Genomic DNA, 21,592 nt, shown 5'->3' with positions numbered 1-21,592 from the left:
CCACGCCAGCCACGGTCGGTGAGCCAGAGCCCACGCCAGCCACGGTCAGCGAGCCAGAGACCACGCCAGCCACGGCCAGCGAGCCTGAGCCCACGCCAGCCACGGCCAGCGAGCCTGAGCCCACGCCAGCCACGGTCAGCGAGCCTGAGCCTACGCCTGCCTCCTGAGCCTTCTACGATGTCGCCTCCAGAGCCTCCCTTAGCTCCGCCTCCTGAGCCTCCCCCGGCTCCACCTCCTGAGCCTCTCTCGGCTCTACCTCCCGAGCCTTCCATGGCTCCGCCTCCCACGGCTCCGCCTCCTGAGCCTTCCACGGCTCCGCCTCCTGAGCCACCCATGGCTCTGCCACCAGAAACAACCATGGCTCCACCTACCTCGGCTCCGCCCTCGGAGTTCCCCATGGCTGTGGTTCTGAGGCCAACTCCCAGACCTCCCAAACCTGTCCTGTGGCCGACTCCCAGGCCTCCTGAACCTGTCACTGTCCTGTGGCCGCCTCCCAGGCCTCCTGAACCTGTCCTTGTCCTGTGGCCACCTCCTAGGCCTCCTGAACCTGTCCTTGCCCTGTGGCCAGCTCCCAGGCCACCTGACCCAGTCCCCGTCTTATGTTACGATCCCTGGTTGTCTGCCCCGTGTTTCTCGTGTCGCTGTCACCATGATTCCCGACCCTCATCACTGTGTTATTGTGCTCACCTGATTGTCGTTTTGTCATCATCATGTCTGTGTACTTAAACCCCGCTGTTCCTCCATTCTCTGGTCGTTCGTTCTGTTATGAAGGCAGAAGGGAGGCAGACGAGGAGTGAGGATCTACACGCAGGCTTTATTGAACAAGAGTGAGAACAATACTCCTAAAAGACAACAATAATTTAAATGAAAAAGTGTCTGAACTAAGAACTGATGGAAAAAGACAGACTTATTCATAGCATTAATGAAAAACTGGAAGACGTAAGCAGAACCACCGATACAGTGCATTTCAGTTGCTCATCCACAGACTCACAGACAGACAATGAGCAACCAGCTACAGAGAACAGTCAGGAGACCAGCGACAGTACTGTCACACATCCAGCTCAGCGCAGTCCTCCTCAAACACAAAACCCTCAAACCCCTCACCACACCCCAAAGCACTCTCGGAAACCTTAAATCCAGAAACTACAACCACCAAAAACACCCATTCTTATAGACTCAAATGGTAAGTACTGCACCACCGAAAGCTATTCCCTAAACACACGGTTGGCAAATGCTGGTGCCCCACAACAAACAGTGCACTCCAAATCCTCTGTCAGTCCACACTGCACAACCCACAGAACATTATCATCGACACAGGAACCAACGACCTCTATACCCAGAGGGAAAGAGTTGCAGATAGTGTCATAAGAGTGGCTAAGAAGGCTTGCAGAGAATTCCCGCAGGCCAACATCACCATATCAACCTTACTACACAGGAAGGACTACCCTGCCAACCAGATCAATAGCATCAACCAGAGGATAACAACTGCATGTCCCAGCCTTACGGCCATCAACATTGCCCACCACCCAAGTCTAACGACTGTGGATTTAAATGACCATGTGCACCTAAGCCAGGAGAGTGTAAGAGTCTTTGCTAAAAACCTAAAAGATTCATTACTCTGCAGAAATTCCCAATCTGCACCCTCACAACGTCGGCTTACAAGTTCCAACAGTCATCGCAGCAACCGACTTTCAATTAAACAAAGGGGCCCAAAAACCAGACACACTCCAATAAGAAGAGAGCAACCTACCAGACAACAACACACTGAAGCCCAACCAAACTCTCAGCCCAGCTCCAGTCAACCTACAAACATGGACCCTCACACACAACAACAGGAGGCACCGGACAGAACAGCACAGCCCTTTCCGCAATCACAGCAGCTCACTTATGCTGATGTAGTGAAGGGCAAAATACACACAGACTCCTCAGACATTACGGAAGTGAGATATCTTCTACATCTCATCTGTAGAATACTGGGGTAAGCCACCTGGACCACCAAAACACCTCATTTTATTCCACTATGACTTTTTTCACTATAAGCTCTTGGAATATTCAAGGCCTCTACTCCACAATCTTAGGGGCCAAGACTTTAAAAACTGAGTTCCTGAAAAACATTTATAATCAGGACATCATTATTCTGCAAGAAACATGGTGCAGATCAGATGTGGACAGTCACTGCCCTTTAGGATACAGGGAAATATTATTGCCATCATTTAAAAACTGTAACGTGAAACGGGGAATAGACTCTGGTGGGGTCATCATTTGGTACAAAGAGACTTCTATCAAAAAACATCCTATCAGTCATGAAAAAAGACTCATCACATGTTTGGCTTAAACTTAAAAAAGGCATCATAGACTGTGACAAGGACCTTTACATCTGTGCAGTCTTCATACCTCCATCAGAGTCTCCGTACTACAAGGACAATCATTTTGATCAGCTTCAGACAGAAACCAGCCAATTCCAGGCCCAAGGGAGTGATGTTATGTGGGGATCTAAATGCAAGGACAGGTTCAGAATACCTCAATTATAGATACCCACGGGAATAACCACATACTGAAAGCCAACACACATCTAACACCCACCACTACAGTCAACAAAAACGGTGAGGAGTTAGTGTGTCTCTGTCGAGGCCTGGGTTTGTATATGCTTAATGGTAGGATCCGAGGGGACTCTTTAGGTCGATTCACATACTGCTCAGCTCTTGGGGCTAGTGTAGTCGACTATGCCATTACAGACATGGACCCCTCCTACATATGTGCATTCACTGTCAGACCACAGTCTACCTTATCAGACCACTGTCAAATGAATATGTTCCTAAAGACAATCCAACACCATAGAACAGACCAAGGGCCCAGAAAACCTGTTCAAACTAAATACAACATCCAAATGGTCTCCAAAATATGAGTCCGAATTCCTTAGTGCAATTAGCTACAAAGAAATGTCCAACCTAATCAATAGATTTCAGTCAACACGGTTTATGGCTAACAAGATCGACGTAAATACCGCAGTACAACAAATAAATTACATTTATCAAAGGTGCTCAATCAAAGCAAATTTACTCCGTACAAACAAGAAAACTAAACTTAAAACTGGGGATGAAATTTGGTTCGATAAAGAATGTAAAATTAAAAGAAAACTACACAGACAGATCTCTAAACAAAAACATAGAGAGCCACACAAATCTGAAACCAGACAAAACTATTGTGAAGCACTCACCGATTATAAAAATACAATACACCACAAAAAGCAACACCTAAACCACACTCTTAATGAAATTGAAGACTCAATTAATAATAATCAGGGAAAAATGGAACAGTCTGAATAAACAACACAGCCAGGACATAGCCATACAAAATGGAGAATTATAGAAAGACTATTTTAAAAACTTATTCAAAGAAATTTCTCCAGAAAATCTCACACCTGACCAGAAAAGCATGCAATTGGAATCTACAATAAAAAATAACCAAAACCCTTTAGACTATCAGATTAGCAGAGAAAAATTGGCAGATGCACTTAAGAAACTAAAACCCAGAAAGGCATGTGGTTTAGACAACATTAGAACAGAATTGCTGAAGCACAGTAATGCAGGAGGCCTTGTTAAAACTCTTCAATCTGGTTCTGCAGTCTGGCTATTTTCCTGACACCTGTATTATGGGCTTAATACACCCATTATATAAGAGTGGAGACAAATTCGACCCCAATAACTACTGAGGCATTTGTGTGAGCAGCAATCTGTGGAAGACTTTCTGCTGTATCCTGAACGCCCAGTCACAGGCCTTCCTTACCAAGCACAATGTCTTGAGTAAGAGTCAGATTGGATTCCTACCAAACCACCGCACCACCGACCACATTCACACGCTACACACAATAGTCAACCAGCACATTCCTAAAACCAGTCCCCTTTGTCAGCTGGCTCTGAAACTCACAAACCCACTAACATCTAACAAACACCAGTTTCAGACCAGCACTGCTGAACCAAATCAGAATAAACCAAATCATTAAAAAAAAGCAAAAATTCATATTTGGACCATTGGGAAAATGAAAGTAAAAACCAAAGCAAACTGGAATGTTATCGGGCCCTAAACAGAACATATAATCTGGCAGAATATCTCCACACTGTAAGAGATTCAAAACAGAGACGGATCCTCACCAAATACAGACTCAGTGATCACAGTCTGGATATAGAAAAAGGCAGACACAGACAAACATCGCTTCCAAAAGAAGAACGAGTCTGTGCTCACTGTGACACGGGTGAGGTCAAGACAGAGACTCACTTTCTCCTTCACTGTGAGTAATTTACAGAGGTGAGAGAGAAATACCAAAACTCTCAAACCTCATGCCACAGTTTCCCAGTTCAGCAGAAACAGATCAGATGCTGGTGTTACTGGGGGAGGACATCATGCATCAGTTGCAGCTAAATTCATTTTTGAGCTGCACACCCTCAGAAACCAATTACTGCCTTTTAATGTACTTCAGTCACACAAAACAATCATGCCAATAAAGTACTTTAAAATTGAAAAAATTTATTTGAAAATTGAGAGAGAGAGAGAGAGAGAGAGAGAGAGAGAGAGAGAGAGAGAAAGTTAAGCGTTGCTCATGTATTGATCTGCTAGGTTTATCTTTCAATCAACATGAAAGAGTGGGACAGGCATCCTGTTTTTCTCGGCTATTTCTTTTTTTCTTTTTTTTTATTATTATATAAATGCAAAATCTAAATACAACAAAATGGCACAAAACAGTTATTTTCAAGAAAATACAGGTGTGGAAGGCTCAACACAAGGAGAAAAAAACACACACACAAAAAAACAAAAAACTAACAAATTATACAGTTTTAATGCATATCGATTTTCCATTTTAGAGAGGGCATCTGAGAAGTATTTTAATTCGTTTTTGAAAATAATAAACAAAGGAGGAGATTTAAGAAATCTACATTTATGTATAAAGTATTTTGCCAATAATATAATGTTATTAATCAAATCAAATAACCTACAGCAATCATTTGTTAATCCATACATTATATTTTGTAATTTGAAGGTGAAACCGTCCTCCACCACATTTTTTCCTATCAGCCAGTTCTTTCTCGGCTATTTCTGTTGGTTGAAAATAAATCACCAAACGTCATCTTAGCGCGCCGGAAAGAAAGCGAACTTGGGCTGATCATCAAGCTGAGCTGGCTGATCACTCGTGTTCTTGTGTTGGCTTGTCACCACGGATTGCGTTTTCTTTTGTATGTGTGTGGATGTTTTGATAGAAGGCACGTATCTACGCCTCACATATTTTTGTGCACACTCTGAATTGCGTAACTATCAAGACAACATTTTGAAGATCTAAACAAACACATTTTTCGACGACATGGATTCCGCCAATCAAGGTAAACCGAACCAAAACAATCGAACGCGATAAGTTGTTGATGGGAGTAGATACAATGTAGCTAATTGCTCTGCCGTGTAATGCAGTGTAATTCTAGGTACGCCTTATCTCTGGATCCCCAGGCGCAGAGAATGTCTGATGGTGAAGGGGAGAGCAGGGCAGGGCAGGGGATCAGGTTACTGCACCGAGCAGTAAGGTAGAACCAGGGAACTAAAAGCCAGCCAGACTGAGTGCAGTTGGTGTTGATATTGGATTCATCTAATTTAAATACAATCCATCAATAAGATTAAAAGGGTTGTGTTACTCTTTTTTTTCTTTTTAATTTTTATACGGTGTTGACTAGTGTGTACCTTTTGAAAATCCCTAAAAGTCTATCCCAATCACTCTGTATTCTGTTAATTTTCCGAAAGAATTTCCCCATTTCATATTAAAAGTAAACCGAAGCTCTATGAATGTGGAACCACGATTGATTGCAGGCTTGCGTGATTACCATAGCTGCTTTTAACTTTTTTGCAAATAACTAGTTTCTTAAGTGTTGAGAGAGCTTTTACCGTCTAAAACGGTAAAAGCTTCGGTCCCATTTACTCTGAGAGTGGTGCTGTTATAATGGACTGTTTAGGGTCAGTGAGCGACTGGACTGGATGACACGTCTCATTAATATAACTCACAGCCATGTGACCGCTCTCTCACAGCCTGTCCTAAATTGGGTGCAGTTTCAAACCTTTTAACTGATAATTTTATCTAATAATTTGTTTGCACGTGTGTCTGTTAAACACTTTAATTCAAGTGCCACTTTTGTAAAGCAATTGTCACTTTTTTCCACAAATGATAAATCGACTGTACTCTTATAAAGAAATTATGTGTGTAAAATATTTAATATATTTCTGTACCACTATAATTTAAAAAGAATAAAACGAGACCATGAAAGCAGCATAACTGCTTTGGTGACAAATTAAAGGCCATAAAATGATCTCTGCTATTCCTTCTGGTGTTACATAGAGAAATAGGCTGCAGCCATAAACTGTATGTTCACTCCTGTAAGGCATTTTGTCACTGCACTGAAATCTCTGATCATCTTCCTTACTCTGCTGTTTGTGTCTTATAGTTTTGGTCTTAGAAGTACATTCCTAATTACATAAAAACTGAAGAGTGGTTATATGTTGAGAGTTACTGGATAAATACTCATGAGTCTCTGTGGTACCATTAGTTTGCCATCTGTTTTTTTTTTGTTGTTGTTTTTTTTAAAGGTGCTGTGCATTGTTTCTTATTTCTGCAACACTATAGTGGAACAGAATTGCAAAAACAATGTTTTTAATCCCACAGATGCCATAGATTATTATTATTATTATTATTATTGTTAATGTTCTGTAATACAACTTTTAATTACTTTAGCTACCACATACTCTCTGGAATATTAAATCAATCATGCCATTCAGCGGTCAAATATTTCTAAATAATGACCGCACTTCTGGGGATGAAGTGATATTTTACTGGTCATCCAGGTATTGCAAGTCGTCTTTCCTACTAGTATCACATTGTGATCTCTACGAGTAACCTAGTAAGATAAATTCAGCTTAAATACATTTTCACGTTCATTTATTTGGCAATGTGTTGTGTAACAAGCGGAATAATGAGCAGTTAGATGGTCATTGTCGCAATATAAACACCTGCAGAATTCAGCTGTTTCTGGAGACTCCACTGTCTCTTTCTTCTCACATAATTGACGTAAAAAAATTGTCATGTAATTATTTAATGTCCTTTTGGTTAGCAGCCGTGTAAAAATAAGCGGGATAATATACAGTCAGCAGGTTGTTTTTACAAATTAAAGCCCTTCAGTGATACAGTAGAAGACCCTCCGCTCCCTGTTGGGGGTCTGGCCACCCTCTCTGGGTTTATTTTGTGATAACAACTAACTGATTGTTGTTTATCCTTTACTTAACTAAAAATAACTTGTTTTTCTATTTATATTGAAAAAAACTAAATATATCAGGAAAAGCTATATTGGCTATACTGTATGTATGTGTGTGTATGTATATGTGTATATATATATATAAGTGTCATAAAAATGACATACTTTAACTTGCATCACTCAACACACCCACTCTTTATCTTTCAATCTACAGACATCAATTTGAATTCTCCACATAAAGGCCTGGGCACTGATTCTCTCTCAGATGTGCCAGAAGAGAGAGGGGCAGTGGCTGTGAATCCAGTGACTCTCCCCCCAGGTCTAACAGAGGAGGAGGCCGAGGAACTGAGACTGGAACTCACCAAGGTAAACCCTATAATGCATCCAACACTGCATTCCCATCCTGAATAATCTCCAATATGTGTTCAAATGTATTATTATTATCAGAAGTCAGTCATAGAGCTTTTTGCAATTTTGAGTTTGTCTGTATTTCCAAAGAATCTATACTATCCTCATATCAGGTTGAGGAAGAGATCCACACCTTGAGGCAGGTTCTGTCGGCTAAAGAGCGCCACGCAGCTGAGCTGAAACGTAAACTGGGCCTGAGCCCCCTGAGTGAGCTCAAACAGAACATCACCAAAAGCTGGCAGGACGTCCAGACCTCAAATGCGTAAGTATGCCATTTCTCTGTGTGTCCCTCTCGCTTACTCAAACCCAAGAAGAAACAGGTACAGTCTTCTGGGTTGCCACGTAAAAAGCCAAACCCTAAATCCTTTAATAAACCCTGCACATGCATCTTACTGCACTGGCAGTGTTGTGTAATATTTTCAATTCCATTCCTATGCTTTAGAATTCAGAGGTTTATTGAAGTGGCAGTATAAATGGGTATTGACTCTGTATTGTGGCAAATCCTGTAGCTGCAAGCTGATAGCTGAGACCATCAGTGGAAGAATTTTTTTTTTTTTTCTTTTACTGAAACCATTCTAACTAATCCACTCCAGCCTTCATTGTGCTCTCCACCAGCTTGCACACATTCCTCTCGCTTTATGTTGCTGGAAATCACCCTTCAGTGAATAGTTCTCCCAAAAATGAAAATTCATGTCATTTATTCACTCTCATGTCATCTCAGATGGGAATGACTTTCTTTCTCCTAGAAGAATATTTCAGCTCTGTAGGTCCATACAATGCAAGTGAATGGTGGCCAGAATTTTAAAGCTCCAAAAAGCAAATTAAGGCAGCATAAAAGTAATCCATACATCTCCAGTGATTAAATCCATGTCGTCAGAAGTGATATGATAGGTGTGGGTGAGAAACAGATCAATATTTAAGTCATTTTTTTACTATAACTGTCCACCTTTGACCAGCCCTGACCAGTAGGTGGTGATATGCACAGATAATGTGAATTGCCAAAAACCAAAAGAATGTTGAAGTGAAAGTGTAGATTTATAGTGAAAAATGGACTTAAATATTGATCTGTTTCTTACCCACACCTATCATATTATCTCTGAAGACATGGATTTGATCACTGGTGTCGTATTGCTTCAAAGTTCTGGCCACCATTTACTTGTACAGTATAGACCTATAGAGATGAGATATTCTTTCTTCTGCAGGTGTTCTGCAGAAGAAAGAAAGAATGAAATGCACATCTGGGATGGCCTGAGGAGATGAGTAAATGATCATTTTAATTTTTGGGTGAACTATTCCTTTCAGTTAAAGACTCATAGGTGTCCATTTGTATTATTCTGTAAAATTGTACATGACTACAGGAAAGCATTAGAAAAATCTCTTGACTGCCAGGGAGTGGAAATGACCAATGTTCTCTGTTAGAGACAGGCATCTAAGCTGTCACTTGAAAGTCCTTCAGTTTAATTGTTTTATCAGTTGGTAAATGCAGTTGGGATTCAAAAGACTCTGTGGGAGTATTGTGGTCCAAATTCTTCATGAATCACTCATTTTGTTTCTAGCTGATGTGCTCATGTCCATTTGTTAAGTGTAACTTTCTGGGTTTTAGACAAACAAAAGGTGTTCATTTAAAGAGTATGACAAAATGTTGGATAACGGATGTAAACTACTAAAAAGCATTAAACTATTATATAATATGAATTGTATCAATATTATACTGATATATAACACAATTTAATAATAGCAAATAATATGTTCACTAAATTATTGACTTTAAATGAACACTTATATTTACCGCAAACATTTTCAGTATTTATTGAAATGGCAATGTTTGGTCATGCATCTTTTATGCCTAATGAAGGTCACAAAAAAGACTGAAATTCTGCAACGTTTCAATAAATATAAAATTTCTTGTGAGCTTGGGCAGTGCAGATTTTGTTTCACAGAAAAACTATTTGAAAACAAAAAGGTTGAAGGGGCTGTTGGAACTTACAGTAGGCAGGATGACCACTTCTGCTAATTGACTAATCAGGCCCAGTTGTTGTCCAATTATCTCAAAATGGACCAATATTGGCAGATTAATGTACCTGGCAGTCTGCCATTACTCAGTCTGTCGGGAAGTTATTGATCTGTTGTTATTCAGAGTACATATGTCATGATCATAATAAAGATTAGCAGTAACGGCTTGCTTCTCTTTTATAACAGCCCATTCAGCTCTGCTTGTGCAGCACATAACCGTGTCTGTGTTTTTTTTAGCTTTGTGACAGTGACAGAGAGGCTGGGCTAGTGGAATGAGAAGGTTACAGGGTGTGATATGTGAGTGTTTGAGCGCAATGGCATGTCTCCAGAGTGTATTTGCTGTTAATGCATGAATTCCTCTCACCTACACTCGAGACTGAAGGGACAGAGCATTTTAGACTCCAGAACTCGCCCCTGACATCTCACCACAAAATGGTGTATTTCAGGAGAAAACTTGTTTTTTGTTTTTTGTGCCATACTGACCACATTTCAATTAGATTGATAATGCTTCAAATATAGCTTATGCATTGAACAGCATACCTCAAATTCACAACAAGCTAAACAGCTTGGTAGGTGGTTACGTTGTGGTGTTAGTCTGTTGCACCCATGAGATATATAAAATCTTTCTTTATCCTTGCCATTTGTTTTTCTTCATCAGAAAAGTTCATCAGGTTATACTGGATAGAATAAAATGTAATTTCAAACAGAAATGAGGTTAGATGTAACTAACAGGTTTTTACTCTCGAACCCACTGCCATTTTATTTTTTTGTTTGTTTTTACATGACATCACAATGGTCAGTTAAGTGAAGCCAGAGATTTCATAAAATTCCCATTTTCATTCCAAAATTGCAATTACAAGTTTGACAAAAAAGTGAACGGTAATTACAAGTCAGAAACTCATAATGTGATTCCATCATGACATAAATGTAGCGTAACATTCATTCTGGTTCTTTTAATGTATCTCATTCTTCAGCTGTAGTTTAGATGTATAAATATAGGTTAAGAATTGAACTTGTCTGACTGACTGCTGTATCACGAGTGTGTGAGAGATCTTTCAGTTCCCACTTTACACAATCTCGGTGAGTTACAATCACACCAAGAGACGGATGTCTACAGAATGTTTGTGTAAGTGTGTGTGTAAGTGTAAGAGAAGTTTTGTCATGGTCAGATATGGTGACCATGTGGATGCATTTAGAAACCAGTGCTGTTTTGTGCACTTAGTACTGCGGTCATGAATTTTACATCAGTGTTCACCTGCCAGTATCCTCTCTGCGCTTTCATGCTTCTTGTTTTCCCCAATAACTCATGCAGTTTTATTACATGGACGTTGAGCAGTGTCTTTGTTTTTAGCTTACTGTGACTTTGTGCTTGAAAGCTCCTACCAGATTTACTCACATATTTCATTTGAGCACATGAGTTTTGCTGGCTGTACAACTCCACTTTGTTCTGCTTGTATGGTTGGATCTGTTTTCCATAACTGAATTATACATAATGTTTTAAGTTGTATCTACGTGCACATCCTCTCTGTGAGAGTTGAGATTTGAACGTATTACCCTGTTTGTTTGTAGATATCTTTCAGCTTCTGCCACTCTGGATGACATTGCCAGCTCTGAAGTGTGAGTTATTCCATTCTTTGTTAATTTTGAATATATTTAAAGGTTGCTTTCGTGTTTTTGTTTGTAACTTTATTTGTTTCTTTGTCTCATTAAAGGAATAGTTCACCTAATAAATGAACATTCTCTCATCATTTACTCAGCCTCATGCCATCCCAGATGTGTTTCTGTGACTTTCTTCTGCTGAAGACAAATTTAGATTTTTAGAAGAATTTCTCAGCTCTGTAGGTCCATATAATACAAGTGAATGGTGACCAGAACTTTGAAGCTCCAAAAAAGCACATAAAGGCAGCACAAAATTAGTCCATACAGTTTAATCCATGTCTTCTGAAGTGATACAGTTGGTTTTGGGTGAGAACAGACCAAAATGTAACTCCTTTTCACTGTACATCTTGCCATTGCAGTCTCTTGGTGCCATCATGATATCAAGCTAGATTACACTTCCTAGTGCTTGACGCATGCACAGAGCGTTATGTGGCGCTAAGAAGTGTAATCAAGCTTGAAAACACGATTGCCAAGGAGACTGCTGATATCAAGAGGTACAGTGGAAAAGGTGTTAAATGTTTTGTCTGTTCTCACCCAAAGTCGATTAGATCTCTTTGGAAGATAGGGATTTAACCACTGGAGTCGTATGGATTACATTTATGCTGCCTTTATGTGATTTTTGTAAGGTTTGGTCATTATTCACTTACTTGCATTGTATGAACCTATAGAGGTGAAATATTCTCCTAACAATCTTTGTTTGTGTTCTGCAGAAGAAAGTCGTACACATCTGGGATGGCATGAGAGTGAGTGAATGATGAATTTTCATAGTTTGGTGGAGTATCCCTTTAAAGGGATTGTTCAACCAAAAATGATCTACTCAACCTGACATTGTTCCATGAATCCACACCCACGTGACTTCTGTGGAACACAAAAGTAAATGTAAGGCAGAATGACATCCTTGGTCGCCATTTACATTCATTGCATGTTTATATATACGTTATATATATATATATATATATATATATATTATATACAGGTGAAACTCGAAAAATTAGAGTATCGTGCAAAAGTTCATTCATTTCAGTAATTCAACTTAAAAGGTGAAACTAATATATTATATAGACTCATTACAAGCAAAGTAAGATATTTCAAGCCTTTATTTGATATAATTTTGATGATTATGGCTTACAGCTTATGAAAACCCCAAATTCAGAATCTCAGAAAATTAGAATATTACATGAAATCAATAAAAAAAAGGATTTTAAATACAGAAATGTCGGCCCTCTGAAAAGTATAATCATGCATATGTACTCAGTACTTGGTTTGGGCCCCTTTTGCATTAATTACTGCCTCAATGCGCGTGGCATGGATGCTATCAGCCTGTGGCACTGCTGAGGTGTTATGGAAGACCAAGATGCTTCAATAGCGGCCTTCAGCTCTTCTGCATTGTTTGGTCTCATGTCTCTCATCTTTCTCTTGGCAATGCCCCATAGATTCTCTATGGGGTTCAGGTCAGGCGAGTTTGCTGGCCAATCAAGCACAGTAATACCATGGTCATTGAACCAGGTTTTGGTACTTTTGGCAGTGTGGGCAGGTGCCAAGTCCTTCTGGAAAATGAAGTCAGCATCTCCATAAAGCTTGTCTGCTGAAGGAAGCATGAAGTGCTCTAAAATGTCCCGGTAGACGGCTGCGTTGACTCTGGACTTAATAAAGCACAGTGGACCAACACCAGCCGATGACATGGCTCCCCAAACCAACACAGACTGTGGAAACTTCACACTGGACTTCAAGCATCTTGGATTGTGTGCCTCTCCATTCTTCCTCCAGACTCTGGGACCTTGGTTTCCAAATGAGATGCAAAATTTGCTCTTATCAGAAAAGAGGACTTTGGATCACTGAGCAACAGACCAGTTCTTTTTTTCTTTAGCTCAGGTAAGACGTTTGACATTTGAAGCCCATGTCCAGGACCCGTCTGTGTGTGGTGGCTCTTGATGCAGTAACTCCAGCCTCAGTCCACTACTTGTGAAGCTCCCCCACACATTTGAATGGCCTTTTCCAGGCTACGGTCATCCCTGCTGCTTGTGCACCTTTTTCTTCCACACTTTTCCCTTCCACTTAACTTTCTATTAATGTGCTTTGATACAGCACTTTGAGAACATCCAACTTCTTTTGCAATTACCTTTTGAGGCTTTCCCTCCTTGTGGAGGGTGTCAATGATGGTTTTCTGCACAACTGTCAGGTCAGCAGTCTTCCCCATGATTGTGAATTCAACTGAACCAGACTGAGAGACCATTTAAAGGCTCAGGAACCCTTTGCAGGTGTTTAGCTGATTAGAGTGTGACACTTTGAGCCTACAATACTGAACCTTTTCACAATATTCTAATTTTCTGAGATTCTGAATTTGGGGTTTTCATAAGCTGTAAGCCATAATCATCAAAATTATATCAAATAAAGGCTTGAAATATCTTACTTTGCTTGTAATGAGTCTATATAATATATTAGTTTCACCTTTTAAGTTGAATTACTGAAATGAATGAACTTTTGCACGATATTCTAATTTTTCGAGTTTCACCTGTATATATAAAAAAACAAGTGAATGGTGACTGAGGATGTCTTTCTGCCTTACATTTGCTTTTGTGTTTCATGGGAGAAAGAAAGTAAAATGGGTTTGGAACAACATGAAGAGGAGTAAATTATGACAATTTTCATGTGAACTATCCCTTTAATACCATGTAGGGAGTACTTACTTCATGGTGGTTTGCTATGTTTGGGGCTTTTTAGATATGGGGTCTATTTTGTTGATCGGTAGAACTGTAGAGACATGCTGGTGAATGGAAATTAATGGTGATATTGCAGCTACCGTGTCTTATTACTTTTTTAGTAGTGTGAAACGCAGTTGCTGGAGATGTGGATGTCTCTCTCTCTCTCTCTCTCTCTCTCTCTCTCTCTGTGTGTGTATTAAGAGACTATTTCTTGTATATAAGTTGCTATCTAGTGAAAGGACTAACAGTTATTTGATTTACAGGTATCGAACTAGGTATTCTTATTGTCTGGGTTTTTGTTTTCAAGTTTGGTTGACTTAACTCCTTGAGAACTGCTTTACTTGCATCTAAAAGGGTCTTTATAAGTTAATGGACATAAGTGAGTTTTCATGACACACCCTTTATTTATCTCTCTATCTCTCTCTCTCTCTCCCACATCTTCTCTCTGCTCTGTTCCTCTTCCAGGTATAAAAAGACTCAGGAAACACTGTCTCAGGCTGGACAGAAGACATCGGCTGCCCTCACCACCGTGGGCACAGCCATCAGCAGGAAACTGGGGGACATGAGGTAACATGAGTCAAAATGTCAATCTCCATTCTTCCTCTTCCAGAACTCTTATTCTGTCCTAAACATTACAGTGTGTGACTGCAGCAGTGCTAGAAATTATTATTATTTATATATTCTACATATTTGCCCCCTGGAATTGATTTTGAACCTTTATGAAGGCTTTTTTTCTAACCACCCATGTACGTTGGCCATTTATATGAAATGGTTCAATTGAATCAATTAATTCAAATGAATTTTACATTTGAAAGCAAATGTTTAAATGCAAACAGATTATTGTGGTGTCTCCAAAGGTGCTAAACGCATAACAAAGAAAGGCCTAGAATAGAATATTATGAAATATGTTATATATTTATATAAACTTGATGAATTAACTACATGAGCATATTGTTTTTTTTGCCCCCACAATATTAAATGTCTGGCGCATGTCTTTTTGTTTTTATTCACTTTTTCCCTATGTAGTTTGAATATGGACTGTTATTAACCTATAGTTCCTTTTGTTATTGTGCAATTGTTTTGTCTAACTGTGTCATTGGTGTGCACGTTGTATCGTCATTGCATGTCATTTATCTTAAACAGCATTTTGTGTGTGTGCTACATTCTGCATCACATGCCTGCTCTGTCTTCATGTCTATGGCTTTTGAACATCCCTGCTCTGTTTGGTTATTTATCCACTGCTTTGCTGTCCTCCATTCATCAATCACTCTGAAACCCTGATTAACAGAAAGGAGTGGTAATGCAGTCTAATGTCTCAGCAAAGCCACTTCCAACATCAACTGCATTCGGCTGTTTAGTGATGATTCACTTGACAGCTTTTGCCTTTCCTGTTCATGCCATTATTTGCACACATTTATTTAACTTTCTTCCCCACCTCTAATACAAACAGATGGCTGAAGAAAATAAGTGCGATTGATGGAGGACTGTTTTGCAATATTATTCAGATCAGTGGATCCAAAAATGGGCCACAGGACAGTTCTGATAGGGTCACGGACAGGGGGAAAACTATGCTAAATGCAAATAATAAAATGCAAATAACATAGGCTTAACGTTCTTTGAAAAGGAAGCAAAAATGCTTCCCATTTCTTTTGTTGTTGATGCAAAAGGGCATTCATCCAATCAAGATCTTTAGTGTTTTGGTGCAAAATTAATTTGTCACTTGGTAGAAGATGGCTAAGTTAGGAAGATGTCAACATTGACAGATTGAGTGGCATATGCCTATCATCGAAAACCATGAACAAAACTAGTAATGGATAAAGAAAATATGACCGAACACAGTGTGTTTTTTATGCAATTAACTATTTGTTGCAGATATAATCAAACCATTTAAATTCAAGGCATATTTGAAAGACAAATTTGTCATGTTAATTTCATTGGATTCCATTTTGGTAGGCTAATGAGGTTCATGGCAATATTAATTGCTTAATTTCAATGTTTGATTTAAGGACATTTTTGTTTACCTCCATGCGATTTAAAAAATGTTGGTGTTGTGAGTATTTGCATTATTTATCCGATGTAAAATCTGGGTCTGAAGCAAAACCAGTTGAGAAGCACTGCATTATATGTGCATTTAGATTGGTCAGCTTGATCTGTACATAATGGGTACTCCGTATTCCTGTATGCAGAGGGCCTGTATCAACTATCAGAATCAAAATCATTAGATGCTCCATTAGTCACTCTCCATTACAGTATAGAGAGGAGCTAATAGCTTACTTTAACAGTTCAAAAGCTCCATTCATCATATCAAAAGATCCAGTCCTGTTTTTATCTGTAACCGCTCCGCTGCTCAGTCCCTCCAAACCTTATCCTTCATTCTTTAGAATAATTATTACATCTCTAGCCACATAATCTTATTGTATTTATCAGTTAACAGCATCTTTCTAAAACAGTCTGATAAACTAGTGGATTCATCCAATAGTCCTGTTTATCATTATTTATAATAAATGTATTTAGTTCTTTCTGCTTGCCATAGTCATGCCTGATGTCTAACACCCATCCTGATTGATTTTGTATCCCCGTTTTCCTTTTATTTGCTGCCGTTGCTTGGTCTACAGAGCTCTCCCTTTCTCTAACTCTTTTGGGTAAGACTGACCAATGTCATATTTGGTACTCGTCACATAATTGATACACATAAAGTAGAATCCCGCACCCATATGTCATACTTTATATATAGAGCTCTGTTTTAATACCAAGCCAATTTAATTTTGAAAGACTCAAAAATTAAGATTAGTTTGAATATGCTTTTAATGTTGTTTTAACTTCTAAGTCATGAATATTTTGATTCCTACTTGCTTTTGCATGATCATGTGATTTAAAGATGAGATTCTGGAGCACGTTTCCGTTAGATGTTACGGGATGTGTTGTAAATATCACCGATGTATAAACAGTAAGTTTCTGGTATAACCCTGCTTGCTAACATTCGCACCTCTTTCTCCCTTTAATGCTTTCGAAGTAATTACTCCATTCGCCATTCAATAAGTATGCCAACTATGAGGTAAAGTATTAGGGTAGACTACTACTTTGTCACCCAACTCAAACTTTTTCTAATTTATTGGACATTTAGATGTTAGCTTATCATTGGTATGAAATCACTTTTGTTGTACCATTCCTCATTTGTAAGTTGTTTAGGATACAATTGTCTGGTAAATTAATACATTTAAAGGGATAGTTCACACAAAAATGAAAATTCTCTCATCATTTACTCTCATATTTGCATTCAAGTTTCTTTCTTCTGCTGAACACAAAGGAAGACTTTCTCAGCCCTGTAGGTCCATATAATGCAAGTGAATGGTGGCCAAACCTGTTGAAGTGCAAAAAAGCACATAAAGGCAGCATAAAAGTAATCCATAAGACTCTAGTGGTTAAATCAATGTCTTCAAAAGCGATACAATAGGTGTGGGTGAGAAACGGATCAATAGTTAAGTTTTTTTTTTTTTACTATTAATTCTCCTGCCTGCCCAGTAGGTGTCGATATGCACAAATAATGCAAATCAGCAAAAAACAAAAGAAACGGGTGAAAGTGGATATTTATAGTTAATAAAGGGCTTAAATGTTGATCTGTTTCTCAACCACACCTATCATATCACTTCTGGAGACACGGATTTAACCACCAGAATCGTCTGGAGTATTTTATGTTGCCCTTATGTGTATATTGGAAATTTTCGAAATTTTGGCACCCATTCACTTGCATTGTATGGACCTACAGAGCTGAAATTGTTTCATTAAAATCAATGTTTATGTTCTGCAGAAGAAAGTCATACACATCTGGGATTGCATGAGGGCGAGTTAATGAGGGAATTTAAATTTTGGGGTGAAATATCCATTTAAATGTAATGCAGTGTAAATGTTTCAATAACTTTTTTTAATTGGGGAAAAAAATATACATCTCTTGATTGAGTCTTTCTATAGAGCTTTGTAAAAGTGTGAAGTCATTAGGGTTGTGTATTGATATAGATTTCCCAGTTTGATTCACTGCAAGCACTCTGTTTTATTTTGATGTGATTTGAATAGATTCTAAATTAATTTGGGTTTATTTCAGTTGTTGCGTTCATTTGGCTTGCTTATGAAAGAAATTCTCTCTCAGCTTATGTTTAAATGGGAACCTTCTAACTTGGTAGTCCTGCATTACAAAAATCTAACTTTAAACCGTGAATAACAGGGCAAGTTTAATTGCTAGTTATTTAACATATATAATAATTAACACTATTAAAACTTAAAAGTAAATGATCTATCTTGGGATATTAAGAATCATTATTGGGTTCGTTCAAATGATGATCACAATTAATCAGAAATTCAATATTTTTACCCAAACCTATTGAAGGCATTTGGCATTTTACCTTATAACCTTTTAACTGCCATTTATATTTCCTTTGCCTAATGAATTGTCTAATACGTTGCAATGCACCTTCCATTGTGACCTTTGGGAATAATGTGTGTTTTGTTTAATAGAAATTCTTCAACCTTCAAATCATTTGAGGACAAAGTTGGAAATATCAAGGTTAGGCTTTCCCTTACCAATATCTGGATTTGCCATTGCTGGTGCCTTACAAATTCCCTGATCTTTCTTTGTGTGTCCGTGTTCTCAGCACAAGGTGGTTGGAGGAAAAGCCAATGGTGAAAGCGACCACTCTCCGAACGAGTCGAACCCAGTGCAGGACAATGCCCTGTTCTGAGAGCCCACCCTGCTGACTTAAACACTCATCTCATTTCTTTGTGACTCCTGACTACACCCACGCTTCAGTTGTCCCTCCCTTTCTCTCTCTCTCTCAATTATTTTATCCCTCCTTTCACTGACACCCCTCCATCTACTGCTAGCATGTGCTTGCCTCATCTCTCCATTAAAAATACACAGTACAGTGCCATGAAATGATCACAGGTTGTACAAAAAAAAAAGAACAATGTTGAATCATTTCGTATTAGAAACTATTTTACACTGCTTTGCATAATGTTTTTACATAACTTTTATCTATATATGAATATAAATATCTATATTGAAACAATACTGCCAAGCAGCATTCACCAGATGGTAGGGGGGTAAAAAAATAAAGATGCAACGTTTAAACCTGAAAGGGGAGGATATCGGACATATATGAAAAACAAAAAGCTGCAGGTTTTTATGCTGCTGAGCATTCAGTCCAGTCATTTTCTACTCTCAGTACAATGTGAAGCAATGCTTTGCTGTACACTTGTGAATGTCTGACCTTCTCAGTCGGCCTTACGCTCGCACTATATTGATCAATCTGTTTTTTTTGCTGGATAGACATGTTACATTAAGTTGTTTTTTCTCTTTATCCTCTTTGTACCTTTTGCTGTTTCTTGTTCTCGCTCAGTTGAATTTTTGGATTCATGGGAATGTTTTATTTATGCTGTGTTGATGTCAGAAATGATGATCCTTTGCTTTGTGCCATGCTATGGATGCCAGATTGCAGATGCCAGAGACGTTTGGTGTCATACAAAACTAGCACATCACAAGTGTCACAATTTAAGAAATGACAAAAAATGTTTCTCTTGCTCTTATGTGCGTTAACCCAAAATGTTAAAGGCTGAGTAAGGCCTTTTGTGTCAGCTCCGTTTATTTAGCAGCATTTGTTTATTTGTCCAGCAGAAGTGGACACTAGTGTTTTCTGTATGGTAGCACAGTCACTTTTAACCTGAAAGATATTGGATTATATTTCACTATTGGCATATGTTTTTTTTATTTTTTATGTAATGAACATTTAAGAGGGAAAGAACTTTTATTATTGTTATTTCAAGTAGTATACATCAGTAATAGGGGCAGGTTGTTGTTTTGGTAACAGGCACCATAGCTTTAAATTAGGGATCTGATGCTAGCTGTTCAGAATTAATGGCTCAGATCGTTTTCTTTTAAATCAATGGTGTAATAATTCTCATTTATGTTTGTTTATCAATAAAGCATTCCTTCAAATGGTGTGTAGTTTCTTATTTGTCCTATGCTTTTTTTTTGCCCATTGTACGTAGGGGCTACAGATTGTTCCTGGCAGGCAGCAAATGCCCTAACCACGCCCTCACCCAGATCGTAACCATATGAGTAACCTGCCAGGAACAACGGATGGCATGTTTCTCCCATCGCGTGTTTTTTATATAATCGTAGTGGAGTAAATCTGCCCGTAGGTGGCAGTATTGAACTGTCAGTGTAACACATTCAATTGAATTAAATGGGATTTATTGGCATAACTAGATGTACAATGAACTAGATTAACTTTTGTACAAGTGAAACTAACTTTCCAATGTGGCATAAACACTATTGATTTAACAATGATAATTAAAACAATATTAATTGAACTGTCAATAATAAAATTTTATTTATTGTTAAGAAGGAAAGATAATATATTTAGTGTATGAACACTTAAACTGCATTCAGATGAAAAAACAAACATTAAACTGAAGCGCGTTATGTGCTCAAACTAGTAAATATTCTAAGAAGCTTAAAATAATTACTGTAAAACCGAAAAACTCGACTATGCAGTTGCCTCATATTTTGAAATTGTTTATAAATTAGTGTGTTTGCATGTAATACTTTGCGTTATCTAATATCTCCGAACCGCCCTTTTATGGCTAAAAGCACAAACATCAGCTTCAGTCTATCTGTATATTTACAATGATTACCAAAAAGGGAGTCAGTTCTGATCCAAAGTGAATCAAAATAATAGCCTAAAAATAGCTAAAATGTAAATTATATTACATTAACGCTTTTAAGGCTTTGAACAGTATGTTACTGTAATGATATTCAGATCATTGAGATGTCAGCAAAAGGTCAGATTAGTGAAAAATAATAAAACATTTGTTCCCTGACCGGGAATCGAACCCAGACCGCGGCGGTGAGAGGACCGAATCCTAACCGAAACCGAGCTTGTGTAATGATGTATTTTTGCATATGATGAGTTGAAGGTCGAATGTTTCTCTTTCGTTCCCTTCTAGACCTTTCAGCATTAAATCATAAGTCTTGCCGTCCTTGTTTTGGCTGGTTCGAACCGGTTACTAAGGGTGGGCAGATCGGTCCTAAAGTATCGAATGTTGTATCAAAGATATCGATCCTCTCACAAAAAATATCGATTCCACAGAAACCATGGTTTTATTAAAGTAATAGTGTGTGGTAAATATGGTTTAACTAATATCACGGTTAAACCAGTGAAAACATGGTTAATTTTGTATGGGTAAACAAAACAGAGGTCTAATAATTGTAAATAATCTATTTGTCTAATATTCTGTTTAGGCTCACAAATGTAAAAAAAATAATAATACGAATTAATGACGAATTATGACTAAAAATAATAAATTAAATTACCCATTTTAGCCTATCCCAAGAAATCGTAAAAAAAAAAATGGTTTAATAGAAGTATCGGTATTGGTAACGATATTGTCAGTATTGGACTTGAAATGATTGGTATGGGATCGAAAAGAAAATAAGTGGTATTATTGCTCATCCCACGGTTACGTGCTCGCTCAGGG

General features: G+C 38.4%; 1 protein-coding gene across 4 annotated transcripts; it reads left to right on the top strand.

Annotated features, from left to right (window-relative positions):
• The first annotated feature begins 5,139 nt into the window (after positions 1-5,139).
• Positions 5,140-19,836, top strand: LOC127629298 (tumor protein D54-like). Of its 4 annotated transcripts, XM_052106457.1 has the most exons (9): positions 5,140-5,372; positions 7,495-7,646; positions 7,802-7,950; positions 11,271-11,318; positions 14,528-14,629; positions 16,678-16,704; positions 17,076-17,117; positions 18,572-18,620; positions 18,709-19,836. In XM_052106457.1, exons 1-9 carry the CDS (start codon positions 5,354-5,356, stop codon positions 18,793-18,795), a joined length of 675 nt encoding a protein of 224 aa, XP_051962417.1. In that variant the 5' UTR covers positions 5,140-5,353; the 3' UTR covers positions 18,796-19,836. The 4 variants fall into 4 exon arrangements, with proteins under 4 accessions (XP_051962417.1, XP_051962418.1, XP_051962419.1 ...); XM_052106458.1 differs by lacking the exon at positions 11,271-11,318; XM_052106459.1 differs by lacking the exons at positions 16,678-16,704; positions 17,076-17,117.
• Positions 19,837-21,592: the final 1,756 nt, after the last annotated feature.

The sequence above is a fragment of the Xyrauchen texanus genome, chromosome 35 (genome assembly GCF_025860055.1).
Source record: "Xyrauchen texanus isolate HMW12.3.18 chromosome 35, RBS_HiC_50CHRs, whole genome shotgun sequence".
NCBI classification, from domain to species: Eukaryota; Metazoa; Chordata; class Actinopteri; order Cypriniformes; family Catostomidae; genus Xyrauchen; species Xyrauchen texanus.
The sequence above is the reverse complement of the archived record's forward strand: the minus strand, read 5'-3'. Positions and strand labels throughout refer to the sequence as shown.